This window comes from Mycena indigotica, assembly GCF_014461135.1.
Source record: "Mycena indigotica strain 171206Taipei chromosome Unknown Mind.scaff0009, whole genome shotgun sequence".
In the NCBI taxonomy this organism is placed as follows: domain Eukaryota; kingdom Fungi; phylum Basidiomycota; class Agaricomycetes; order Agaricales; family Mycenaceae; genus Mycena; species Mycena indigotica.
The window spans coordinates 2,303,874-2,330,461 of NW_023503008.1; the positions used below are offsets into that span (position 1 = coordinate 2,303,874).

Consider the following 26,588-nt stretch of genomic DNA (forward strand, 5'->3'; position numbering starts at 1 on the left):
TCTTTTTTAGTGCATGGATTTTAAGTGTATAATCGATCGAAAGGGGCGCCGTTTATTCCCGAACTCCTGCAGTGCCTTGGTTCTTGTTGCATGAGTGTTATCTATAATGAATATTAATATTGATTATGTAATTACAGCACTACCACTGTGCTAAGCGAGTCTACTTGTTTATCTGATTTTTAGAGAGTTGGCATGACTGGATTGCAAGAGAATGCTGAATCACAATTTATTGCCTTTTCTGGCCCTACCACTGTGCTAAGCGAGTATTTGTTACTACCTTCTACTAGAGTCTATCACAGGCCAAGTATTAGTTTGTAAAAGACTGCCCAAGCTTGTGGTACAGTGAATACTAGTTCATTATATAGTACATACAGCAATCTGTTATTGATGCTATCCATACATATAACTGAATCATGGTTGAATCATAGTTGGATCATGTTGGCCCACACTAGGCAATCTTAGACATGTTAGTGTACTTATGTTGGCACTACCTTTTTGCTGTTCTCAGACTGTATCAGGTTCAGCCACCAAGACATCTTCAACTTCTCCGCAACTACAAGTACAGGAAGATATTTCATTTTTTACTACTGACACAACCATCCAGCTCAACTGGCTGCACCAGGATTGGTGAGTGTCAACACGGCAGGTCGATATGGCAATAGACCGTAGTCACCACCAGAAGATGTAGCCCGACCCTGGTACAACAGCTGCAAATGGCACGGGTCGATTTCCATTGTCTGGTCGGCAGTGTCGCGAATGATGTCGCCATGGCTGATATCGTTCGTCCAGGTTGCGCCGCTGTTCGCCTTGCCCGCAAATGGGTTACTCTCGCTCGTCTTGTCCGCTGTCCATGAGCCGCTGAGACTGGTGGCGGTGAAGGAGCGGAAGTAGCGCCCGTTGGCGCCGATAGACTCGACGATCATCAGCCACTTGGTCTGGCCCTTGAGCTTGTAGACCTGGACGGCCTCGAAGAGGTCGTTGGTGGCGCCGCTCATGACTGTGGTGAACGACGAGCCAAAGCTACCGGGGAAGTTGCCAATGGGCATGCTGGCACGGTAGATGCTGCCATTGTCGCCAGCGAAGAACAGGTACATGTTGGAGCTGTCTCCAATCAGCGTCTGGTCAATCGGGCCAGTGCCGCTGCCAGAGATGGACCCAGTGAAGAGAGTGCTATCGCCTGACCAGCCGTTGACGCTGGTAGGGTTGCTGGATGTGCGGTAAGAGAATGTGGTCGGACCCCATTGGTGAGCAAGGATCCAGATGTTTTTCGGGGCGAAGAGGAACAGCGTCGGCGCAACTGAGCCTGAAGACATGCCGGTCTGAGTAGCAGATGCCATCTGGCTCCAATCGCTGAATGTGCTGAAGCCCATAGAGCCCCATGTCGAGCCGGTGTCGTGGCTGGTGCCATAAACGAGATGCTGGCCGTTGAATGGTACATGGCTAAAGTCTTTGAGCGACACCCAGCCTGATTTTGGCGTCGCAAGAGCAGCAGTCGAGTTCCACTTGTAGCTCGAGGGAAGAGCACACGTCTGCGCCGTCGCAATAGCTACAGACGCAAGAGCTATGAGCAATGCTTGGATCATTGTTTTCGTAGGTTGCCATACTTTTTCGTTGGGGTTGCTACTTATACAACCAGGTTTACCCGCTCCTCCGGTCCCGTGTCAACGTGAAAGTGGTCATCGACGCTGGCTCCAGCGGTCCGCCTATGATCGCGTGGGGTGCGGTGGGTACGACGCGCATCTCTTTGGTGTGGTTGTGGTACCGGAAGAGTGTCGGAGGGTCAAGTGATGTCACGTCGTCATTCGGCCCGTACCGGACCAGTGGCCGCGGCCATGGTGGCGAAGTCTTTCCGGCCAATTGCAGGTTCAAAGTAGTCTCTTCCTCCATCATATTGTCTGTGAAGAACGGGAATCGGGGAATGCTATTTTCTTCATCTTCAAAATCGTGAGCCATGCTATTTCCTTCATCTACAACATCAATAGTTATGCGAGACCGAGAGCCGCCCTCAGCTTCGCGAAGTTCGGTGAGCCTAGCCCCGTGACTGGATCCCAGCCAGCAGTCGCGTTGAATCCACTACATAGAAATAAGAGCCACGAATAAACTGCGGGCGAACAAACAAACCTAGTTCCGCATCCGGGGTTTTTGCCTTCTTTGACATCATTCAGTGCTGCGCGACCAGCAGGACTATATAGCAAAGGGTTGAGGAACCCGAGTGGGCTCTTGCCAGCGCTGATAAGCTCGTCGTTGAGCAGGGAAATGACCGACGCAAAGACGGGCGACGATGCAGAGGTGCCGCTGACAAGGCCACTAAAGTTGCCGGAGATGATGAGGAAGTTAACGCCCTCAGCAGAGACATCAGGGAATCTGCAAGGATTCAATCAAAGAGAATGCGGAGAGGCGAAGACCTACCCGCGTCCAGTGGCATTGAACAAACCGCTGTATTGACCGTTCAGACTCGCAACATACGTATCAACGTCGTTCTTTTGGTATTCGGGGACCGGGAAGTAGTTGGAAAAGCCTAAAGGAGATCATATCAAGCCATGGTGATGGGGAGTTCCTACACACCACCAGAAGAGAACGCAGCAGCAATCTCAGAAAAGTTGTTCTTGGTGAAATTTTCGAGGATCGTCTGCGAAGAGCCGACAGAGGTGACCCAGGGACAGCCTGAAGGAGCAGTGGGCACAAATGTAGTGCAGTCGAATTCATTTCCTGCGACGCCTCCATCGCCAGACGAGAACCTAGGAAATTTATTAGTGGCAATAATAGGAGTGGTTCAAATCACAGTATCGACGTTCCGAGGGCGCCAAGCTGCATATAAGCGTTGCATAGCCCATCAGCAACAGGGAAGCTTAGATCATCCTCGTTGAAGCCATAGGAGGTTGTGAGCACAGTTGGCCGTGAATTGTCGCTGATCAAAGCATTGATTTGATCCAAGAACCCTCCAGCCTCATCGTTGTTCAACGGCCCGACCGAGATAAATCTGACAGGAACGCCGGTAGCGAGTCCAACCTGGTAGTTCTCCATTAGCTGGAAATATGATGTGGTGTGATACAACCGACAGTGTATTGAATATCAAGACTCTGACAGCATGGTTAGTTGACCAATTTTTAAGGGTATAGGGCATCACAAACCGCTTCAGCCCCCGCAAAAGATCTCAATTGTGTGTTCGAGCCCCCGTCGAGAAGCTCCACATCGAATTTGGTTGTTGGAGGAATGTCTGGACGGAATTCAGTCAAAAAATCCTGGAGTTATTGTCAGCCTTGAGACGACGGTATGAAAGTCATGAACCTTGAGGTCAAGGAAGTTGGCAAACTGGTTAATATATCCAGAGACGCCGAGGATGTTATTCTTCTGTGTGGCTGGCGTGGTTGGAATGCCATACTCGCCGAGCACGCATGAAATGGTCGTGATGTCAGCGCACGAAGGGTCGATGTCGCGCTTGTTCTTTTGGGGAACAGCCTTCGTCTTGGGAATGGCAAATGGGTTCGAGAAACTGGTTGTTGGGTGGACATATGAGACCAGAGGAGACAAGTCGGCGGGCAGCGAGTATTGCAGGGTGCGGATGCTAGGCTCCTCGCTGTCAGGATGAGTGAATGTCGTGAATTGCGCGTTGATGAGCGAGTTGGCCTGGGATACGGGGACTTTGAATTCCAAAATATCACCTGCGGGTGAAATGGGTTTCGCGACGATCTTGTTGGTATTCAGCCACGCGTTGACAGCAGAGAGCGCGTCGGCTGGGGGTTTGACGAATTCAGCTACCTATTCAACGTGTCAAGCCATAACGATTAGCGGTCTATGCACAAAACTTACCTGTTCTGGTGTGAGGTGTTGGCCATAACGCGAGCTGCCGGGAGTTGACACGGCGTAGAGTTCACTCTCCAAGCCAGCGATGTTGTTGGGTTTGAGTGCGATCCGGAGAGTGAGTTCTTCGTTGGATGGGGCTGGGCCAACACTCGTGAAGCCTTTCGCTGGTTTCGCTCTATGTTCATGGACAATGAGGGCCGCCCGCTCCGTTGGTGTCGCGATTGCGACCGCAAGCAGAACTGCGGCGAAAGAGAGACGCAAGAGAACCATGATGCTTGGGAGGTGACTCTGAGAGGCTTATACGACTACTTATTATTGACACACCTACTCCCCAGCTTCCTGTATCCGCATCTCCATCACACGGCGGGGTAATGCTGCCTTGAGTTTCGTGAGGGCATTGCTGCGCATCGTGTAGCGAAGATTGAGCCAGTTCCTCGTGGACCGTTTGTGCCGTTTGTCCAGAACTTCCAATGGCTCCAAGATAGGAAGCGTGAATCTCTGATGCTGTTGTTGCGTTGGGCTCCCGCTGATAATTCCGAATGCGTACTGAACAGCAAATAAAAGAAGTTTCGGCATCCCGCTCAGACGTGCGGATGCATAGCTGTAAGTAAGTGTAAGTAGGTGAAATGAATGCTTCGAAGTTCCAACACACTATTCTGTTGGCAGATCGAAGAAGGCTTCGTCGCGCTTGCTGCATTGAGCAGAGAAAGCGAATTATACGCACGGACCGCAACCATTGAATGGCGAAATGCAGATATGATTGAGAATTTGTTGAGAATTCGAGATGAACGTCGGGAGGATGAAGTTGACGGGCACGTGCTATGGCGGACTATTTTTGTCATTCTCGCTAAGACACAGTAAACTGCGGGCATTCATTTCCATAATGTCAATGATACTAGAAGACGAGAGAGACTCGAGCATCTTTCGCCCCATCCACATCAACGTTGACTGCCGCGTTAGTGTCAAGATCCCCGCTTGTGCTCCAGGACACCGCGGGGTTATCGTGGGTCATATTCAAATTGATGTGGTCGAAGACAAACGGGCCCGGGGGGTAATGACTCGCCTGAAAGACACCTTCTTCCTCGAGCTGCAAAGCAGCAACACTCGGCGGAACTTCCCAGCCGACTTCGAGATAGGTAGTGTTAGACACACTCGGCAAGCTGGCAATATACCAAAAGAGACCTGGCGCCTCCTCATTGAACTCTGCGTCGCTGAAGATGGTGCTCTCGATTTTTTGCCCGACTTCAACGGTGATTTTCTCGTCAGTAATGGCCTGGAGGACATGGCCATCTGGGATTTCGACCAGGAGAGCATAGGTCCAAAACGGTCCCGTCCCATACAACCAACTACCACCATACTGGAAGAAGAGCGTTGAAATTGGAATAATCGGAGTGACTATGGCTAGCTAACCTGAATGGCAGCCTTGGCATTGCCGAAGCGCACACCGGTTGTTGGGTGCAGCACTGAAACACTGGAGCTAAAGTAGATAATTTGGCTGTCAAATGTTGCTGGCGCAGGCGGGACGACGAAAGTGGTGTTGAACGATTGGAGTAAATTTTCTACTGACGGTGTAAACGACGTAGACGCCATTGTCGAGCTCAATTCCTGGCGCTTGTCCAGCGATGGCTTGGTCCCGGCTCCTTTGGGAATCACATTTTGAAAAGTATGGATGAGAGTTCCGTTTGGGGCAAACACCAACATATCTGTGCTCTTCTGCTTGATGCGCGAACCACTCGGCACAGCGTATACAAGTCGACCATCAGGAGTATGAGCCGTCGGAGTCAGAGCGACAACGGTCTGAGTGATGAGAGCAACAATAGCAGTACAACGAAAGAGCATCGTTGTTCGGTTTGAGGGTTTTTCAGCCTTTAATAGCAACTCCATGCGCGCGCGCTCAAAACTCGTACGGCGACCGAGATGTCGACAATCTTGACTTGGTTGAATGTCAAAGGAAGTTCAAGTTGACTTTGCGCAGAACCGAAGATAAGATAACTACCAATCTGATCTAATCAGTTGGAAACACAACCGAGACCTGACCATCCGCTGCCCCATCCACATCGACTCTGAACTTGACATTAGTGACAGGATCGACGCTCGTTTTCCACTCTAGGGGGGTGCGGTGCCTGTCTCTGTCATATTGAGCTTGATGTGGTCAAACATGAAAGTGCCTGCGCAGTGCGGGGAAGTCGCTGGACTGGAAAACGCCCTCCTGTTCGACCTCGAGGGCAACGATGCTAGCGGGAACATGCCAGCCAATTTCGATCGTGGTCGCGTCGGGCAGGTTGGGGAAGCCAGCGATGTACCACGTAAGGTTTAAGGGTCGTGTCAATCCATCAAGCACTGGGTCATGAACAATCGAGCTGAGCACCGTCTGCCCAGGCTTGAGCGTCGGGTCAACACCGGGGATGGTGAACTGCAGGAATCCCATCATCGAGAGCTCAAGCTGGAGGGCAAATGTCCAGAAGGGCCCCCCTTGAATCGCACTGCCTCCATACTATGGCAAGATTTAGAACAAGGTGACAAGTGGTTATCCGCACGAACCTGGAGAGCAGCTCTAACATTGGCGAATGGAATGCCAGTAGTTGGGTCTACCGGTTGGATATTGGCACTAAGAAATATAATTTGGCTTTCAAAGGTGGTTGGAGCAGGAGGGACAGCAAAGGAAGCATTGAACGACTGAATCAAGTTGTCTGTCGTTGCGTTCACTACTGCGTAGGCCCTTGATGCGCTAAGTTCCTGGCGCGGGGCGACAGTATGAGACGGGGCGTCGCGCTTCGACCAAGCTCCCTTCGGGACAACATTCTCGAATTTATGGATGAGAGTTCCGTTTGGTGCGAAGACCAGCATGTTGGCATTGTCCTGTTGAACACGAGAGCCGCCAGGTGCGAGGTAGATGGGTCTACCATCGGGAGCATGACCCGCCGGAGTCAAAGCAAGGGCAACTTGGGCAAAGAGAGCAACAGCCACAGGGCGAAAGACGAGCATCCTTGGAAGCCGCTTGAGGCGTGCATGGCAAAATTCCAGCCTTTTACTTCATTTCACGCTTGGAACTTGAACGGCGCTCGCGTTGTTGACAATCTTCGAATCGGGGATGAAGCATCGATGAAGCCTCACATGTGCGCTTAGTGCTCACAGCCTGTGGTGGCCGCGTCACGTCGGTCACTGTCGAATCAGATGATAGAACTTGAACTTGAACGAAGTTTGAAGATAAGTTCACTTTGATGTACTTGTGGAATTCAGAGAATAACTTTACAGTAACTCCTTGGTAATCGATATGAGATATACGGTCTAATCAGTCGGAAACACAATTGACACCCGACCATTCTCTGCCCCATCTACCTCAACTTTGACCTCCACGTTGGGGTTGGAATCGACACTTGTTTTCCGCGAGATCGGAGGAGTATTCAAGTTGTTGGTCATGCGGATGTTGATTGGGTCAAAATTCTCAAAAACCAAGGGGCCTGCGGGGTAGTCACTCGGCTGGAAGGCTCCTTGTTGTTCAAGCTCTAGAGCAACGACACTGGGAGGAATCTCCCAACCGATTTCGAGGGTAGGAGCGTCGGATATCGCTGGTAGGCTGACCTCGTACCAAAAGACGCCAGATGTCTCGACATTAAACTCTGCGTTGTGAACAATATATAATAGTTTGCCCAACTTGCAGCCTTGGGTCCGCCACATCTGAAACCGCCTGGAGAAAACCATCATTCGGAATTTGAAGTTGGATAGCATAAGTATGTCCAAAATCATGATGGGCCTGTTCCTTCCTCCCAACTACCGCCATACTAAATGTGTCGTTAGTGTTTCTTCAAAATAAAACATTCATAGCCAGCGCACTTGGAGAGCAGCTCTAAGATTACTAATAAAAAGACCATTAGTTGGGTTGAAGACCTGAATATTGCTGAAGTAAGTACATGATCTGACTTTCGAAAGTCGTCGGAACAGGGGGGACGACAAAAGTGGCGTCACTGTTGAACGACTGGAGTTGTCTTTCGTCGCGTTGACTCTTGAGCTCTGCGTAAGCCTGGGTCGTGCTGAGATCCTGGCGCCTGGCGATGGACGTCGATCCAGCCCCCTAAGCCCCCCTTCGGAATTGCGTTTTGCAACGTATGGATCAGAGTGCCAGTGCCATTGGGGGCGAAGACCAACATATTGGTCTTGTCCTGTTTAACACGCAAACCACTCAATGCAAGGTAGACGGGTCGAACATCAGGAGCATAACGCGCTGGAGTCAATGAAAGAAGAGCATCGTTGGGAAGCTTGCCTCTCATGCAGATCTCATGGCCAAGTTCGAGCCTTTAATTCCAGTTCGCGCTGAAGGTGATTGTAACTCGTCTTTGTCGATCTCAGATTTCAAATCCTCAATCACGACGAAGTACTGCGGTACATGAGACAAGGACCAAAAGAAGTTCACTCAGCGTGAACCTGAATTCGCCTAACTAAAACAACTAAAACATGCACATCGAGAGATAAGCGAGCTTCGATTTGGTCTAATCGGTCGGGAAGATAATGGAGACTTTTCCATTCTCTGCCCCATCCACATCAACTTGAATGTCCACATTCGTTGTGGGGTCAACGCTCGTTTTCCACGAGATCGGGGGTGTATTATTCGTCAAGTTGAGATTGATTTGGTCAAATACGAAGGAACCTGCCGGGTAGTCGCTCGACTGCAAGACGCCTTCCTCCTCCAATTCGAGGGCAACAATGCTGGGAGGAATCTGCCAACCGACTTCAAGGGTGGTCGAATTGGGCACGTTAGGGAAGCCAGCGATGTACCAGAAGACGCCTGGTTCCTCGCTATCGAGCTCTGGATCGTGGACGATTGTGCTGATAATATTCTGCCCAACTTGAAGGGTAGGATCGGCTCCGATGAGAGTAACTTGAAGGAAACCAGCGGGGGGGATTTCGAGCTGGATGGCAAATGTCCAGAATGAGCCTCCTTGGACCCAACTGCCTCCGTACTAAAGCACTCATGACTGATTGATTCACTGATAAGTGGTTTTACTGACCTGGAGAGCAGCTCGAAGATTGCCAAACGGAATGCCAGTAGTTGGATCCAACACCTGAATATTGGCACTCAGGAAGATGATTTGGCTTTTGAATGTGGTAGGAGCAGGAGGAACGACGAAAGTGGTGTTGAATGACTGAATCAGGTTGTCTGTCGTCGTGTTTAGCAATGCGTAGGCCTGTGTCGCACTAAGATCCTGGCGAGGATTGATGATGGACGGCGCGCGTTTCGACCTAGCTCCCTTTGGAATCACATTCTCGAATGTATGGATGAGACTTCCATTGGGTGCAAAAACCAACATGTTAGCATTGACCTGCTGAACACGCGAACCACTGGGTGCGATGTAGATGGGTTTGCCATCAGGTGTATGGCCTGCCGGAGTTAAAGCAAGAGCAGTTGTAGCAAAGAGAGCCGCAGCAATAGCGCTAGATAAGAGCATCGTTGGGTGGCCTACCCATAGCGAAGTTGGATGACCTTTAACATTGCGGTGGTCGTGGTCACGGGGGTCACAGTCACGATCTGAGATCGATGAGTGTGGGAAATTTCCGCCAACACACAAATCTCCTTTCACCATGCGGGCTTTCCTATGGAGCGGCCACAGGCAACCGCTGTGTGAATCAGGCGGGGCATCCTGGCGTCTATTGTTTCAATGAGTTCTTGTGCTGAAAGTGCTGCGCAACTAGAAATGTTACGGGAGCGCAACAGAAATCCATCGGCGGTGTGCAAATTCATCGAGGCTCCAAGCTTCGACTTCTTAATCCTTACATACGTCGAGAAGCGAGTCGGGCCCAATCTTCAAATCAGACCCCGATGTACTGCGTTCTATAAACTCAGCTCGTCATTTTGGCGACAGAGTAGCAGTCGTTGGGTGGTCATGTCCTTCCCTCGTCTCTTCAGCCTTCTCTCCTTGGTCCTCATTGTCTCCGCCGGAAGTTTAGTTCAACATGAACATCGCAAGTCTGCTCCCCCCGGATTCACCAACAAAGGAGCGACTGCCGACAGCCACTCACTCACCCTCCGCTTCGGGTTGACTTCCAACAATATTCCTGGCCTCCACGATAAGCTCTTATCTATCTCAACGCCAGGAAGTCCCGAGTTCAGGAAATGGCTCACTCAAGACGAGGTTTGTGCTATGCAGTCCCATCGAAGGTCCGCGACTGAACAGTTCCAGGTCAAATCTTTCGTTGCACCCTCCGCTGATACGGTGAAAGCGTTCAACTCTTTTGCCTCCGCAAATGGGCTCAAGACTACTGCCGTTTCGCCATTCGGAGAATGGGTGACCGTCGCGTTGCCCGTCTCCAAAGCCAATAAACTCTTCGCCGCCAAATACACCAACTTTACACACACCGATCTGGCAGCCCCAATTACGCGTACCCTGTCCATTTCCTTACCTTCTGAACTTGTGGGCCATATCGATGTCGTTCACCCAAGCACGGCCTTCACAGTTCCCGAAACGCGTCTGGGGCAACGTATCCGACTCGACAGAACCGCGAAGCGAGATGCGACTGCTCCTACTGAGTGCAACACGGATGACCCAAACAACTCGATCACACCAGCATGCTTACAGGCTCTATACCGTATTCCCACGACCGCTGCAACACAAGAAAACAACGCGCTACTTGTCACTGGATACGAAGAGCAATGGGCTGAAATCGACGACCTCCAGGTCATCTTTCTCTATCTTATCATGCGCGCCTTCTGAGATTTCTCCTAGGCGTTCATGAAGCAGTTCCGTCCCGACTACTCAGCTGGCTCAAATCAAACTTTCCTCCGTCTGGCAATTGATGGTGAGTTGAACAGCGAGAAAATCGAAACAAGCTAACAGCATACCAGGTGGAACGAACCCTCAGGTAATACGCATCGCATCCAGCTCATCTCCGAATTAACCCGTGCAGTTCCCTAACTCTGCAGGCATCGAGGCTCAGCTTGATATCGAATATACGGCAGGTTAGTGTTCATTATCCTATCTCTCAACGCTTTTGAACTCTCTCTCTCTAGGCGTGGCAACGGGAGTCCCACTGCAATTCCTCACCGTTGGCGGATTCGACTTCCCAACTGCATTGCTAGACACTACGACCTTCCTCGCGAGCGACCCATTCCCACCCACAGTCATGACGACCTCGTAAATTTCTACTAGATGAATTAATGTTCATGCTAACATCCTTTAGATACGGAGACAACGAGGAAAACTTCGGCCCTTCTTTGGCAACGTGAAGCCTCGCTTTTTTGTTCCCGACTCGCAAGCTAATAGACAACAGTAAGATTTGCGATGGTTACGCTGCTGCTACAGCTCGAGGCATCTCTGTACTATTTGCTTCGGGAGATGTGCGTCATATCTGAGTCGCAGCCGTATTTACCTCGTCTCATGTCACTTTAGGGCGGCGTCAATGGCGGCCACGACGATGGTTTCGACTGTGGCCTCTTTATCCCAGTCTTCCCAGCGTCTTGCCCCTATTTGACCTCGGTTGGTTCGACTATTGGCTTTAGCCCTGGTTTGTTCGATTTCCCAGACTTCGAGCCCGATTCTCACTCGCTTGAAAGAGGTCGCCGTGAATTTCACTGGAGGCGGGTTCTCAAATGTCTTCCCTCAACCTTCCTACCAATCAGAGGCCGTCGCTGCATTCTTCAAAACCATTCCTGCCAACTCCACGGGCGACTTTAACCGGACTGGACGGGGCTACCCCGATATGTCCCTCCAAGTATAAAGGTGTCCAAATGTTCGCTCCAAACGCTCACCACTCTACAGGGCTGGAATTTCCTCATTACAGCTGATGGAACAACTGGTGATGTCAGTGGAACTTCAGCCTCATCGCCGAGTGCTGCTGCTATAATCTCTCTTGTCAACGACCAACTTATCGCGGCTGGTAAACCTCCCCTCGGTTTCCTCAACCCGTTCATCTATGCGAATCCCTCGGCGTTCAACGATATCAAGATTGGCCACAACTCGGGCTTTGATTGTGACGAATCAACGGTCAACTTCATTCTCTTCCTTTTATAACTTGACTGATTGTCCTCTAGCAAGCCTTTGATGCAGCTGCGGGGTGGGACCCACTCAGTAAGTCTTGACTCCCTGTCTAATCACACATGTTTTGACTCGATCTGCAGGTGGGATGGGCACTCCGGATTACGAGCGCTTGTTAGCGGCCGCTTTGTACGCGTAAACACGATAGAAAATGCACCTTGAACGTAGGACACTTGAATGATCTTAGAAATTGATCTCGAACGCCACATTCCTGAGTTTCAACACTGATTCAAAGACTAAACACAACTTGAATGAGCAAAATTGGTTGGCGAATCTATATCTTGGTGTTTCTCTACTGCAACGCGCTGGGGGCCACTGGCGGCGGCAAGGTTGGTCTCGGGCGGCGGCTGTGTGCGCTGGAGCTCAGGCTTGGTTCTATTCCTCCTGCTCCAACCGCTGGGAGAGCAATTCCGGTGGCTCCACTGGGGTCATATGGAAGGCTTAAGCTTGCAGGAGGGGAAGGCGGGGCTCCGCCTTTGAAAGGAAGCCGGATGGGTCGCTCGAACCCAGCAAAGTTGAACAATAGTACTGATTCAGAGGGCGCTGGGTCGGCTGCTGCCCCTTCTCCATCAATGGGAGCCGCATTGGCCTGGAGGAGGAGTGCGCCGATGAGAAGAGCGAGACTGGTTGATCGCATGGTAATTTCGGGGTGTCTTGTGGGTGTTTGGGTCAAGGCCATAGGGATGACGCCGTTTTATACTAAATCATGGCCAAACATCCGTGGTCCACTTCCGCGCGGATGAGCATGAAGGTCTAAGACGAAGTGGAGTGGAATGGTCCTGTGCGATCACTCATAACAAAAGTCTCGATACTGTTTGCAATGTCAATACGTTGTACAAATCAAGCACTACGATGGAAAGTAATGCCAGAGAAGTTTCCTGCGTCTGTCAAAATCGCCGTCTTGTTACTGCCATCCAGCTCCGTCACCCATAACGAGCCCAACAGGTCGGAGATGTAGACCTGTCAATGCGTTAGTCTTCAGGGTTATTGAACCGATGATACACAAACCTTTTTCCCGATGTCGTCAATAGTCAGACCGATCGTTTCGTGGAAGCGTTCGGCTATGACCAAATCTGCGCTGGGTCCACGGGGAGGACGAGATTGGTCGAACGGGGCGCTGACGTCAGCTCGATTGAGACTGTTTCCGAAGGGTGGATCGCCACGGTCAGTCCAATACAACCATGAGCCATGTAGTTCCAGATCGATGGGTTCGGGAAGCCCGTCAAAGAGGACTTCAATAGCTGGCTGACCACCCGCGAGTTGATCATATGCAGCACGGAAAATGCGGCCTTTATAACCCTTGGAACCGCCCTTCTGAGTCCAATATAACAGCCGACGCTCAGTGTCAATGGCGATACCAACACACCAAGTACGCTGATCGCTGTGTTGTTCAGGGGTCAAGGCGGATACATAGAGCGTCTCGAGATTGGAACCGTCAAGCGAGCAACGTTGAATTCGTCCACCTTCGCGGTCTGCCCAATATAAATGCTCTCCATTGACATCAAGAACAAGTTGCTTGGGAGTGTGGGTCTGGCCAGGCGCAACAATCGTTGTAATTTCCGAGCCGTCCAGGTTAGAGCGGCTGAGGAATCCATCGTTTGCTTTGGTGCCCATGTTGGTCCAGTAGATATGTCCTAGAAATTGTTAGCCTGAGATTGTGCGAGAAAAGAGGCATAAATGTACCTTTTCCGGGACGAGTATCGATTTGCACACCATCCGGAAGGCTACGAAGCCCGCTCACAAGCGTTTTTCCCTCTCTTCCATCAATCGAAAGCGAACGAATCTCGCCTTTGATGATGTCGAGGAAAACGATATGGTCCTTGCCAGCAATAGCCTGGTGAGGCGGGTGAACGTAGAAGCCTTTGCCTGTCTTCACTCCCAACTCGCCTTTAGCTACCATGGACTGAAGCAGAGCGGCAGGTTCGGGAGGGATCTGACCAGCTCTAACTTGGGCGTAATGTGTTTCGATGTCGAGTGCAACATCAAGCCCGACACCATCAAGCATTTCGAAGACACCACGATGGACACCAAGCACGTCCTTCATAATGCCATCAACTTCTGTGGGTCCCGCGACGTCCTGAGCAACAACATAGAGTGCCTCGCGTTTGATCGCAGCCCAGATACGGTTGAAAAGAAGTCCAACAGACTCCTTCCGTCTAAAGTTGAGATGAGACTTTGCAATACAAGCGAGTCAAGGAAACCTACACGTGGTACATTCGTAAGCCATGTCGCGCCCCTTCCTTCAATAGAAGCGAAACAATTGCTGGGTCAGTGTATGGATTGGGCATTACTTCCAGAGGTCTAAAGCGCGTCAAATGGGTGGAGGGAGTAATAAAGGACACAGACAAGACGTTCGGAGGCATATAATAGTGCGTGTTGACAAGCCTAGCTTTGTTTTTGACTTTATCAAACATTTCCGAGCCGGTGTACGAGCTACTGTTGCTCGCCAGGATGCAGTCGTTGGGAAGAAGAGCATCGAGTTCTCCGAGAAGGTCGATCTTGAGGGAAAGAATTTCTGGCACTGTGGATTCCCTTAGCGCGCAAAATAAGTGTCCTGAAAACGAGGACAAGCTCACCAACTTCAACGACGATCCACGCATTTTCGACGGCAGCCGTACGGTCTTGGAAAGTTTTGAGCGTGCCGGGCTTTCCGTTTTCAACGCGAGCCGAAATTACGTCCGTGATATTTTCTGCGATGAAGGTAGCAGCATCTTGAAGAGCTTTGGCATTCGGGTCACTTTTTCTCGTCAGCGAGCAAAGGGAGAGAGACTTTAACACTCACAAAAGGTGGACTATTTCGCCTTGGGTAAGCCACATCAACGCGATGCGACGACCCAAAGTGCCTGCACCAAGAATGACGAATGGCTTTCCAGCGAGCGAAGTGGGTTGAGCGTAGGGCATGTTGTCTTAGTGCTTGAACCACTTATGACCGACATAAATAGTCCAGCTGGAGAGGGCGGGCAGGCGCATCGTCGGGGATAGAAAGGGCAAGACGAGAGAAAATATGTTAGTCACACCGATGACACGACGTTTGTTCTCGACCTTCATGGTCGCCTAACGGTCCGAGTCGCCTTGCTTCTCCACTATCCTTCAAGACAGAATGACGAAACTCCCTTGCTGCCCGTCTTCTCGCCGGCAGGGTATAATCGACATTACCCTTCAGCAGCTTCGATGTCCCAGTTCACCCTTGCTCTGCCCGGATTGCCTGGCCACGTTTTCGCAATGCTGCCAAACGAGCTATTTAAGTATAGTGCGTTGCTCGGACGGAGTCAACACCAATGGCCTCAGTTATCTTCTATCTTCATGGCAAATCGCCCGAGGCGGATGGCGTCTCCATTGTCGTTTCCTCTACCAACACTGTTGAACAAATACGCAACGATGTAGCTCAGAAATTCAGCATCGTGATGCCCAACTCGATTTCGTTTCACAAGGCAGCACCGTCAGAGACTATCCCGAATGACCTCCAACTTCTCGATACTGTGGACGCCATCCTCGGGGAAAAAACTGTCGCGTTGCTGATCAGTGGCAAAAAGGTGCCCTGCGTTTCGTTCCTCCTTTCCGATGACTAAGCATATAAACCAGGTTCGACCAGTCCCTGGTCCCACCGGTGGACTGCCGATTATAGGCAGCTACGGAGAGATTTATCCCGACTTCATTGGTAATTACCAGCGGCTACTGTCCAAATTTGGCCATATCGTTCATGTCAGCTACCTCGGAAAGGTGTGTTTTTATCTGTCTTCTCCGATTGTTCTGATAGTCAAGTAGGACGTCTACCTCACCGACGACCCCGACTGTGCCTCGTATGTTCTAAGTGAGAGCGAATATTATAGTAAACTCGTAAGTGATTTGCGAACTGTCTAGAGTGATTCGTCTTATTGGGATTATTAGGTCGGCGACAATCATCCACTTTTCCCGTTGAAGTCGAGCATTCCCAACGGGCTCTTCACCGCCGATTCTACAAACCCCGCCTGGTCGACGTCCCACAAGTTTATGATGACCGCCATGGGCGCAAAGGCCATGCGGAACTATGTTCGTATCATGGACAACACTGCTAATCGACTAGTGAAATGTTTTGACGAGTGAGGCTTGTTCGGCAAGCTGACCTTCGATTTATTAAAGTCTTTTCCAGGATCTGCGAGAAAGAGCAGAGTGTTGATGCGTTTGGGTGGGGACTGAGAGTGGCTGGACAAACTATCGGAGAGGTCGCCGTTGGAATGGATTTCGGGATGGTCACCAAGTAAGTCTATATTGTTATTTTTTTCACAAAAAAAAGGAATTTATTGACCGCGACCTTTCTCAGCTCAGACAGTTCTATTGCCAGAATTTTCCACATCATCGGTGAGAATCTCGCGCTTGCGCAAACACTCTTCCGCAAAGGTCGTGTCTATCGCGCACTACCAAATCCCGAAGCACGTGCACAAAAACGCGCGACTCTCGAATTCGTGCGTTTTTTTTTCTTCGATATTCCGGCCAACTAAACTAATGAGCTGTCAAGTCCGAGTTCGTCCGCGCTGAGTCGGAGCGAACCTTGAAGGAGCATACCGAGACCCCTGACATGCCGTATGCCAAAGCAGCAGTGGAGACATCGAGTCTTCTGGAGTACATGGTCTGAGCTTTATTTCTTCCTTCCCAGAAATCATCTGATGGATTCTCAGCTGCACGCAACGGATGAGGAGGGCAAGAAAATGGACGTTTCTCTAGTCCACGAAAACGTGATGACCTTCCTTGGTGCTGGACAGGTCACGACTTCGAGTGCTTTGGGATGGGTATGTAGCACCAAGAGTCCCATTTTCGCGTCTAATCCTTACTTCAAGCTCTGGTTTTGTCTGGCCACATTCCCCTACTACGCGCGCAAACTGTACGCCTCCTTAATTGCGGCTGGTATAACCAAGGATAAAGAGATAACGGCGGACGAATTGAACAAACTGGAGTATCTGGACTGGGTATGCATCAGAGTTCGAATCATTTTCACATTTCTGACGGTATTTTAGTTCATCAAGGAAACCCAGCGACTGTACAATCCTGCGTTCCAACCTACCCGCCAAGCACAAAAAGGTATGTGATTTCGTCTTATCCAGGCCACTGGTTAACTCCGCAATAGACGTGATCATGCCGGGTGGATTTTTAGTCCCGAAAGGCGCTCAAGTTACTGTCGCTTTACATTCCGTAATGGTCAACCCCGAACACTGGAAGGTGCGATGAGAGCGTTACATTGTAACTGCAACTAAAGCTTCTGTTCCAATAGGACCCACTCACATTTAACCCTGATCGTTGGGGCACCGAAGAAGTCCGCAAACGCCACAAGCATGCCTTTATTCCTTTTGCATCTGGTGGACGTGGTTGCATTGGATTCAACTTCGCTCTCCAGGAAATCAAGCTTGTCATTTCTCGCGTCGTGCTCAACTTCCAGATTGAGAATGTGACCGAAGGTGCTGTGATCTACGATCCCGACTTCTCGCTGTACCGACCACTCAACTTCCGAATGCGACTTCACAAACAAGTTGATCCGTCCTCAGTCGATCTTTCTATTCTCGAAACGACCACGTCGATCCCAGAGGCTGCCAAAGCGGAGCAGGTCACTGAAGCTCCGCAGCCACGTGTGGGGACAAGAATTTTGCCTCGTCTGTGGGCTGTTCATGCTTCAAACAACGGTACTTGTTTGGGCATGGCAGGCGATGTCGCTGCTCGTGCTCGACGACTTGGCTTCACAGACGTTCAAGTTGTGCGACTAGAGGATTCGCCTCTGGCCAACGCGGAGAAGACCAAGGAAATTATTGATGGAGACTCTAATCTATTTTTGATTTTCGTGTCCACTTACAATGGAGAACCCCCAGACGCAGCTTTGGCATTCTCGGATATGCTGGATGAAGAAATGAAGCAAGCGAATGGCAGTCGTTTCGCCGGAATCAATTTCTCGGTGTTCGGGGCGGGCAATACTCAATGGGGACCCACATACCAAGCCTTCGTAAGCAAACCCTTGTTATCTTCGGAGAAGATCCCGGGCTGATCTTGTGTCATCAGCCCAAGAAAGTTGACGCCAACATTGCTGCGTTGGGCGGGAACCGTGTTTTCGAGAAGGGCAGTGGCGACGCCAACGGTGACCAAGATGCTCACTTCACGGAGTGGATTACCCGTTTGTGGGCTGCGACAGCCGCCAACTTCGGCGTCGATGTCCACGGCAACTCTCTCACTGGGGAAAGTCTCCTTACACAACCGCCTGAGCACAACGCAGACCAGGTTCAAGTGGAGTTCGTGGCCCAAGGCAATTCGACTTCCTCTATCCTCGCCCAACCACCTGTGTCCGGGTTTGTCCAGATCAATGTTGCAGAAAACCTGGAACTTGTGGATTCGGAAACACCGCTTCCTCGTGGTATGCGCCTAATCACGTTCGACATTCCTGAAGGGTTCAGCTATCGCGAGGGGGATCATATGGAGGTGTTCCCTGAGAATGATCCCGCTGTCGTCGAGAAATTATTGGTGTCACTCGACTTTGTTGCGGATGCCTCGTTTTCGGTCAAGGAGATAGGGGACGGCGTCAACCCCAAGTCGCTTGCGGCGTTGCTCGTCGGCCGCGGACCCATCACGCTGCGGGAATTGCTGGTCTATTACGCCGACCTCGCTGGCCCGCTCCAGCGCAGCAGTGTCCAGGTTTTGGCCTCTTTCCTTCCGGCTGACGAACCTAAGTTCAAGGCGACTCGCGACGAGTTGACGGCTGTTGGGGTTGCTGATGCCCCGACCTTTGCGCAGAAGAATCGGAACTTCAGCGCGCTCATGGCGAATTATCCCATTCTCTCGCAGGTGCTTACTCTCCCGCGTCTGCTGGTCGTCCTCCGGGCGACCCAGCCCCGTCGCTATTCGATTGCGAGCAGTCCTCGGGTGAACGCGCACGTGGCCAAGTTGTGTGTTGGCGTGGAAGACCCTCGGGTTGTGGCCCACGACCATGCTGGACTGTGCTCGAGTTTCTTGAAACGCATCGCGGTCGGACATGCGGTTTGGGCACGGCCGCGGGCGTCGCAGGAGACCTTCCATCTCCCCGACGACCCGACGGTCCCCATCACGATGGTTGCCGCCGGGACCGGCATCTCGGCCTTCCTTGGGTTTTTGGTGGGGCTCGATTTGCTTGCTGCTTGACCTCCGCTGATTTCTGTAGGAACATCGGCGCGCACAGGGCTACAAGGTCACCGAGACCGCGCCCTTCCGGCTTTACTACGGCACGAGCTACCACGACATGTCCCGCTTGCGCGCGCTTGTCGCCGGGTTCGCCGCGGGACAGCACCGTCCTGCTTGAGGCGGTGTATTCGGAGGAGGACGCGCCGCGCCGGTTCGCCCAGCAGCTGCTTACGCGTGACGCGCTGAAGGTCTGGGTCGACCTGTGCAACGGGGGCACGTGTATGTCTGCGGCTCGGCGACCCGGGTCGGGCAGGGCGTGCGGCATAGCCTGATGAGCATTGCGGAGCAGGTCGGCGGCGTTTCTGATCCGGAGGCGTGGCTCGCGACGTTGCGGAAGGAGGGCCGGTACAGCGAGGACGTGTTCGGGTAGATGGTACAGTGCTCCCAGCCGTCAAGGCTGGGAAATATTTTGTAGATTTTTTGACTATTTTTGTTGAACTCAGGCGCCCAAAATACGACGTTTTATGCCTCCAATCTTAATTTTCCCACGCTTGTTTCACTTTCCCAGGGTCGGATCTCGGACCAATGGCGTCGTGAGTATTTTGATGTTGTCTCTAATCAATTTTCATCAGGTTTCCGCGAACAGGCTGACGGCTCATTTCCGACTGCCAAAAAAATTGGTGCCCGAGTGTCTTGACGCAATTTCTATTGACACTATTTGGCACTTCTTTCGACACTGCAATCGTTATCGAGACGCATATCGCTATGGGCTCAACCCTCGTCAAGCAGCATATGCAGTAAAAAAGTATTCATCTCATCGACGGGTCCCTCGGGCCATCATGAGTGATATTAATATGAGGAGGGATAAGGCCGCAAGCGGCAGGTGCTGAACCTTACATAATAAGCCAGGGAAGACCGTGGCCAGCTGCCGCCAGCACCACGTGATATGACATGGCTCGTCCCAAAAGGGTTATAGAAATGCACAGCCATTCCCGATATGGGGGGGGCTGGTTTCAACATGATTCTATAGAGCCAAACCTTAGAGCCACTCCGGGAGCGCGTGAGCTGTCGTGAGCTGTCGTGAGCTGCCAAGTCAGCAAGGTCGCTTGAGATCGCAGGGGAGTGACACCCGGTGTGACTCAAGCCTGTCGCTACCTTTTCCTTCTTTCTTCGTCGTCCTTTGCTTGTCGTTGTTAGCCATGGTGAAAGAGCAGTGTAATTGGACTGCAGACCCCCGGGACACACTAGGTTCGGCAATTATTAATCGTGCATAGATAGCATAATTGGTAGTCTCGATTCCAGACGTTCGTGAGCGGCAGGCGAGCAAAGCTTGCCGGAACAGACGCTTGACGTTGCCGGGGTAGTTTTTGATGGGAGGGGTGATGGAAAAGGCTGCTCACGAACATCTGGTTCAAATTGATCAGAGATGTTGCGCATGCTTATATCTGTCAGGGGAACCTCCCTTTCGGCCCCTCGGAGACGCCTCCGATTCCGGTCCGACTCCGGTTCCGTCTCCGGTCCGGCCCTCCATCTCGCCCGCACAATCACCGATCCGTCAACGCCTTCCCGACGGTCGCCCTGGGACCTCGCCTGCGACGCCGCCCAAGCCTTCTGTGCCCGACAGCGGCAGCTACGGACAAGCAGTATATAGTCAGCTACCTAGCAGGCGGACCCTTAGAGTTTCTTCTCTTTGGATCCTCCCCTGCTAGGTCAGCTTCATTTGTATTCGCTTACCAATGTTCACGCTTTGGATCCTCCCCTGCTAGGACCTTGATCTCAGGCCTCCGGGGTTGCCCTTACAGCAGAAGAAACTCTCTACGGGATCAACCGGACAAGATTGCCAGGTTCGGCGCTGACTCAGGCTCGGAGTACGAGTCCGTTCCGCCCTCGTCACCGCCCCTGCCACTTGTCCCCTCCTCCTCTACTCCTGTGGTCCCCGCACCCGTCATGCCGTCCGGAGTCACTCCTACCGCAGACGCCCGGCTGGACTCACTCGAGGCGAAAATCGATAGCCTAACTGAGGCCCTTGCTTTACTCACCAACCAGGCTTTCCGCTGCCGCTGCCGCCGCTAATAATGCTGGCGGACCCCAAACACCATCGCCGGAGACGTCGATTCCGACTCCGACTCCGGTCCAGGGCGACTCGAAGCCCTTTTTGGCGACATCAACCTCGCCTCAAAATTGGTCTTGCGACCAAACCCCCCGTTCACCTTCAATGGCGACCGGAAAGCGCGGCCGCGCGTTCCTCTACGCGGTCCGCACCTACGCCCGCCTTGCCCCTGAGGCTCGTGGTCAACGGAGAGGCGAGCGAGGAAAAGGCTGTCCGCTATGCCATGTCGTTTATGGCAGAAGGACCCGCTCAGCAATGGGCGGAGCGCCACGGAAGCAAAGCCCCGTTTCCGTTTCCGTCCTGGGGCTCGTTCGTTTCCGAGTTTCGACTCCGGTTCGTTGAGGAGAACGAGCAAGATCACGCTCTCCAAGCTGGAGACTTCCGCCTATCACATGGGCACAAAGGATGTCTACCAGTACACCGACGACCGAGGACCTGATGGACCTCGCCGGATTCGAAGACGCGCTGGTCAAGGTGACCAAGTTCCGCCACGGACTTGACCCCTTGATCAACAACGGAATCACGTCCTCGAACGACCCCCCGGACCTCCGGGATTACCTTAGCTGGGCGCACCGGGCCTTCCGTCAATACGAGGCCCTGGTCCGGGCCAAGCTGATCAAGTCAGCCGCCCCCAAGACGCCTGGCGGTTTGATTCGGACTCCGTTTCCAGTCAACCGCATCCCGGCTCCGGCCCCCTTCCGCCCGGTGGCTCCGGTCGTGCCACCCGCGGCCCGCGCCCCCGCTCCGGCGCCTCCAGCTCCCGTCCCTATGGAGTTGGATCGCACCAGGGCTCGGGGTGCCCCTCGTCGCGCCTGCTTCAGGTGCGGCGACCCAAACCATCTCGCCCGGGATTGCCCCCTCCCCGCCGATGTCCGCTCAATGGACATCCTCGACGAGGTGATCCAACAACTCGGTGATGAGATGTTAGCGGAGTTGATCGCCCGCTACACGGACACAGCTGCCCTGCCGGAGACGGCAGCGGAGTCGATGGCCGGAGAGGATTTTGTCCCCGCGACGAGTGACTGGTGTGCCCTCGTTCGCGTCTATAAATCGTTTTGCCTCTTTGTATGATGAATGCAGTTCCTTGCCCTACAATGAGCCCGAAACGAAAGACACACCCTCTCCTGCCCCCCGTCTCGACTCCGTCTCCGACTCCGCCCGCGACTCCAGTCATCGTCCTCCGCCGCCTCACTGCCTGGGAAAAGAAACTGCCCAAGCAGTACACCGTTGCCGCTGCCCCTGGGGCAAACTCCCTCCACCTCCCGTTAGAGCTCGAGTCCACCACCAGCGCTGAAGCTCTCACTCTCTGGGCTTGTCGACTGTGGTGCCACCTCCGACTTCATTGACACGAACTATGTTGCTCGGAATGGCATTCCGGTCCGCACCCTCGATCAGCCGATTCCGGTTTTCAATGTCGATGGCACCCCCAATGACGCTGGCTCCATCAAACAGATCGCGGACTTGGTCCTGCGCTACAAGGGCCATGCCGAACGAGTTCAGCTGGCCGTCACCCATCTTGGCAAGCAAGACCTCATCCTGGGGTATTCCTGGTTGCGGAAACATAACCCAGAGATCAATTGGGAAACCAAGGAGGTCAAGATGACACGGTGCCCCCGCAATTGCTCGACCTGCCGTGAGGAAGAGCGGGTCGAACGGACTGAGTTGCGGCGACTCCGGTCGCTTCAGAAGCGTCTCCGCTCCGGCCCGTTCCCCTCGGTCTGCGCCATGGACCTTTCTGGGTCTGATGACGGAGACGATTCCGTCTCCGGTGACGACTCCGGCCTGCCTGATCTGACGCCGGACTCCGACGACGACGATGACGATGGTCAGCTTGAAGATAGTGACCGCATCTTCTACACCTCGTTCCGCCCCTCGGAGGAGATACGCGCTGGCAGTACTGTCTCGCAACGCCTGGCCGAAGCCTTCGCCAGGAACTCCGCCCCTCCGCCCTCCGAGATCCCGGACTGGGCTAAGGAGTTCCAGGACGTCTTCAACAAGGAGTCCTTCGACACGCTACCGGAGCGGAGAGCCTGGGACCACGCCATTGAACTCGTCCCCGATGCTAAGCCCACCAACTGCAAGGTGTACCCCATCTCGCCCCTCGAGCAACGCGAGCTCGACGCGTTCATCGAGGAAGGGCTTTCAACGGGCCGGATTCGCCCCTCCAAGTCTCCGATGGCGTCTCCGGTCTTCTTCGTCAAGAAGAAGGACGGAGGACTCCGCTTCGTCCAGGACTACCGTGCTCTCAACGCGATGACTGTCAAAAACCGGTACCCCCTTCCGCTGATCAACGACCTCATCAACCGGCTCAAAGGCGCTCGTTACTTCACCAAACTCGACGTCCGTTGGGGCTTCAACAACGTCCGGATCAAGGAAGGTGACGAGTGGAAAGCGGCTTTCCGGACTAACCGAGGCCTGTTCGAGCCCTTGGTGATGTATTTCGGCCTGACAAACTCTCCCCCGACGTTCCAAACGATGATGAATGACATTTTTCAGGACCTCATCCTCTCCGGAGACGTCATGATCTACCTTGACGACATCTTGATCGCCCATTCCGACCTCCGGAAACACCGGCAGATTGTTCAGGAGGTCTTGCGGCGACTCCGGAGCACAAGTTGTACCTCCGAGCGGAGAAGTGCGACTTTGAAAAATCGTCAATCGAGTACCTCGGAGTCATCATCTCCCACAACCACGTCGAAATGGACCCCGTCAAGGTCGCAGGCGTCTCCGCTTGGCCGACTCCGGAAAACAAGAAGGACATTCAGCAGTTCCTCGGGTTCGCTAACTTCTACCGCAGGTTCATTCGGGACTTCTCGACCCTTGCACGCCCTCTTTTCGTGCTCACCAAGAAGGACCAGCAATGGACTTGGGGGGCGACGCGGAGGCCTCCGCGTTCCAAGCGATCAAGGACGCGGTCACCTCGGAACCGGTCCTGGCGATTCCGGACGACACACGGCCTTTCCGACTCGAGCGGACAGCTCTGATTATGCGACGGGGCGGTTCTTTCACAATCCGCCCCGGACGGGAAGTGGCACCCTGTAGCATTCTATTCCAAAAGCTTAAATGATGTCCAGCGCAACTACGAAATCCACGACAAGGAGATGCTCGCGATCATCATCCGCGCACTCGAGGAGTATAGACACTTCCTCGAGGGCGCCGCGCACCCTGTCGAGATTTGGACTGACCATAAGAATTTGGAGTACTTCAGGAAGACGCAACACCTCAACCGGAGACAGGCCCGGTGGTCTCTGTACCTCTCCCGGTTCGACTTCACGCTGCACCACAAGCCTGGCCGCGATATGGGTCGGCCTGACGCCCTCTCCCGGAGACCCGACCACGGAGTCGATTCCGACAACTCCGACGTCGTCCTTCTGCGGCCTGAACTCTTCCACGTCCGCGCACTCGAGGGCGTTTCCGTTCCGGTCCCGGCTCTGAACTCCTCCGTGACATCCGTGATGCCCTCTCCGGTGAGCCTGACCTGGAGGAGCCCGTCGCACTAGCGGCCCGGCAACTTCTTAAGGTTCAAGGTCAAGCTCGAGGCCCCCGCTCCTCACGCTCTGACGAGTGGGCCGTCTCCGGCGGTCTTCTCCATTTCCGAGGAAAGATCGTCGTACCAAAAGACAAGGACCTCCGGAGACGCATCATCGAGCTCTGCCATGACACCCGAGTCGCCGGACACGCAGGTCGTTTCAAGACCTTGGAGTTGGTCTCCCGGAACTACTGGTGGCCTCAGATGTCTCGCCATATCGGCCGGTATGTTGCGACCTGTGACTTGTGCTGTCGCACCAAGGCACTCCGGAGACTGCCCCACGGAGAACTGCACCCCACGGAAACGCCCCCGGAACGCTGGCATACCGTCTCCGTCGACTTCATTGTAGAGCTTCCTGAAGCCCATGGGTACGACGCGATCATGGTCGTCGTTGACACCCTCGGAAAGCGCGCCCACTTCTCGGAGTGTCATACGACGGTCGATGCAGTAGGGGCAGCCCGCCTCTACTACCGGAATGTCTGGCGGCACCATGGGACTCCGGAGAAGTACGTCTCCGACCGCGGCTCGCAGTTCATCGCGGACTTCACCCGAGAACTTTGGCGTCTAATCGGCATCAAGCCCGCCACGTCCACCGCGTACCACCCGCAGACAGACGGTCAGACAGAGCGCGTCAACCAGGAGCTGGAGCAGTACTTGCGGATCTTCACCAACTACCAGCAGGACGACTGGGATGAGCTGATTCCGGCCGCGGAGTTCGCCTACAACAACCACGTTCACTCCTCCACGCAGCAGGTCCCCTTCATGACGGACACGGGACGGCTCCCCGCATGGGCTTCGAACCCGGAGTCCGTTCCGCCATGGAGTCAGTGAACGAGTTCCGCGACCGGATCGCCACTGGTGTTGCTGAAGCCAAGGCCGCGCTCACTAAGGCCAAAGAGGAGTACAAGCGCTACTACGACCGGAGACGGACTCCGTCTCCGGAGTTTAAGGTTGGCGACCGTGTTTGGCTGGATGCCTCTGACATCAGGACGACTCGCCCCTCGGAAAAGTTCTCCCATCGCCGCCTTGGACCGTTCAAGATAGTCGCGGAGATCAGCAAAGGTGCCTACAAGCTCGACCTCCCTCCGCGCTACTCGAAGCTCCACCCGGTCTTCCCCGTCGTCAAGCTCGAGCTCGCTCAGGACGACCCCCTTCGACGGACGCGCCCGGCTACGACCAGCCCCCTCCGGACCTCGAGGACGGAGTCCCGGAGTGGGAAGTAGAGGAAATCCTGGACGCAAGGGTGAGGTATAAGCGGCTGAACTACTTCGTCAGATGGAAAGGCTACGACGCATCGCACGACCAATGGGTCCGCTTCGACCGCGTCTTCGCCCGGAGAAAATTGCGGAGTTCTATCGTAAGTACCCTGGCAAGCCACGACACATCGCCTCCGCGACCTTCGACTCGATTCCGTTCCGGTCTATGCGTCGGGACGCCGCATTCAAAGGGGGGTGATGTCAGGGGAACCTCCCTTTCGGCCCCTCGGAGACGCCTCCGATTCCGGTCCGACTCCGGTTCCGTCTCCGGTCCGGCCCTCCATCTCGCCCGCACAATCACCGATCCGTCAACGCCTTCCCGACGGTCGCCCTGGGACCTCGCCTGCGACGCTGCCCAAGCCTTCTGTGCCCGACAGCGGCAGCTACGGACAAGCAGTATATAGTCAGCTACCTAGCAGGCGGACCCTTAGAGTTTCTTCTCTTTGGATCCTCCCCTGCTAGGTCAGCTTCATTTGTATTCGCTTACCAATGTTCACGCTTTGGATCCTCCCCTGCTAGGACCTTGATCTCAGGCCTCCGGGGTTGCCCTTACAATATCTGATGACGTACATTTACTGATTGTCACCTTGGAATGGCTCAGTGGTGGCCTATAAGCCTCAGAGTTCCAATAATTTGTGGTGTATACTCAAGGCAAGGGTCTCTCAAGCAGCTTTGCAAATTTTCAGCAGCCAATTTGCATGTTATGGGCCTTACATTGGCCAATGATGTCAAATAACATAGTGATGAAAAGA

At 53.3% G+C, this 26,588-nt stretch overlaps 7 protein-coding genes across 7 annotated transcripts; 2 read left to right on the forward strand and 5 right to left on the reverse strand.

Moving 5' to 3' along the window:
* Positions 1-605: 605 nt before the first annotated feature.
* Positions 606-4,212, reverse strand: MIND_01059500 (Family S53 protease-like protein; the record flags this gene model as incomplete). Its single annotated transcript, XM_037367176.1, has 11 exons — positions 606-1,623; positions 1,667-2,073; positions 2,118-2,364; positions 2,410-2,518; positions 2,566-2,738; positions 2,783-3,009; positions 3,060-3,080; positions 3,132-3,242; positions 3,289-3,759; positions 3,811-4,078; positions 4,133-4,212. The coding sequence occupies 11 exons, from the start codon at positions 4,210-4,212 to the stop codon at positions 606-608; spliced, it is 3,132 nt and encodes a 1,043-aa protein (XP_037216570.1).
* Positions 4,213-4,699: 487 nt separating this feature from the next.
* On the reverse strand, positions 4,700-5,688 carry MIND_01059600 (uncharacterized protein; the record flags this gene model as incomplete). Its single annotated transcript, XM_037367177.1, has 2 exons — positions 4,700-5,161; positions 5,215-5,688. 2 exons carry the CDS (start codon positions 5,686-5,688, stop codon positions 4,700-4,702), a joined length of 936 nt encoding a protein of 311 aa, XP_037216571.1.
* A 1,404-nt stretch (positions 5,689-7,092) lies between these two features.
* MIND_01059700 (uncharacterized protein) lies at positions 7,093-7,551 on the reverse strand (the record flags this gene model as incomplete). The annotated part of the gene is made up of 1 exon (XM_037367178.1): positions 7,093-7,551. The coding sequence occupies one exon, from the start codon at positions 7,549-7,551 to the stop codon at positions 7,093-7,095; it is 459 nt and encodes a 152-aa protein (XP_037216572.1).
* A 740-nt stretch (positions 7,552-8,291) lies between these two features.
* MIND_01059800 (uncharacterized protein) lies at positions 8,292-9,248 on the reverse strand (the record flags this gene model as incomplete). The annotated part of the gene is made up of 2 exons (XM_037367179.1): positions 8,292-8,762; positions 8,811-9,248. 2 exons carry the CDS (start codon positions 9,246-9,248, stop codon positions 8,292-8,294), a joined length of 909 nt encoding a protein of 302 aa, XP_037216573.1.
* Positions 9,249-9,458: 210 nt separating this feature from the next.
* MIND_01059900 (Family S53 protease-like protein) lies at positions 9,459-11,970 on the forward strand (the record flags this gene model as incomplete). The annotated part of the gene is made up of 13 exons (XM_037367180.1): positions 9,459-9,932; positions 9,981-10,475; positions 10,524-10,596; positions 10,643-10,659; positions 10,705-10,756; positions 10,808-10,931; positions 10,978-11,019; positions 11,068-11,134; positions 11,187-11,301; positions 11,351-11,508; positions 11,556-11,780; positions 11,828-11,864; positions 11,915-11,970. 13 exons carry the CDS (start codon positions 9,459-9,461, stop codon positions 11,968-11,970), a joined length of 1,935 nt encoding a protein of 644 aa, XP_037216574.1.
* Positions 11,971-12,671: 701 nt separating this feature from the next.
* Positions 12,672-14,732, reverse strand: MIND_01060000 (3-hydroxyacyl-CoA dehydrogenase; the record flags this gene model as incomplete). The annotated part of the gene is made up of 7 exons (XM_037367181.1): positions 12,672-12,791; positions 12,840-13,465; positions 13,515-13,987; positions 14,037-14,132; positions 14,178-14,352; positions 14,408-14,568; positions 14,614-14,732. The coding sequence occupies 7 exons, from the start codon at positions 14,730-14,732 to the stop codon at positions 12,672-12,674; spliced, it is 1,770 nt and encodes a 589-aa protein (XP_037216575.1).
* Positions 14,733-15,109: 377 nt separating this feature from the next.
* Positions 15,110-19,119, forward strand: MIND_01060100 (FAD-binding FR-type domain-containing protein; the record flags this gene model as incomplete). Its single annotated transcript, XM_037367182.1, has 15 exons — positions 15,110-15,364; positions 15,414-15,551; positions 15,597-15,668; positions 15,720-15,910; positions 15,961-16,068; positions 16,132-16,273; positions 16,327-16,437; positions 16,487-16,597; positions 16,646-16,774; positions 16,823-16,886; positions 16,933-17,024; positions 17,077-17,796; positions 17,853-18,479; positions 18,849-18,935; positions 18,982-19,119. 15 exons carry the CDS (start codon positions 15,110-15,112, stop codon positions 19,117-19,119), a joined length of 2,985 nt encoding a protein of 994 aa, XP_037216576.1.
* Between the last annotated feature and the right edge of the window lie 7,469 nt (positions 19,120-26,588).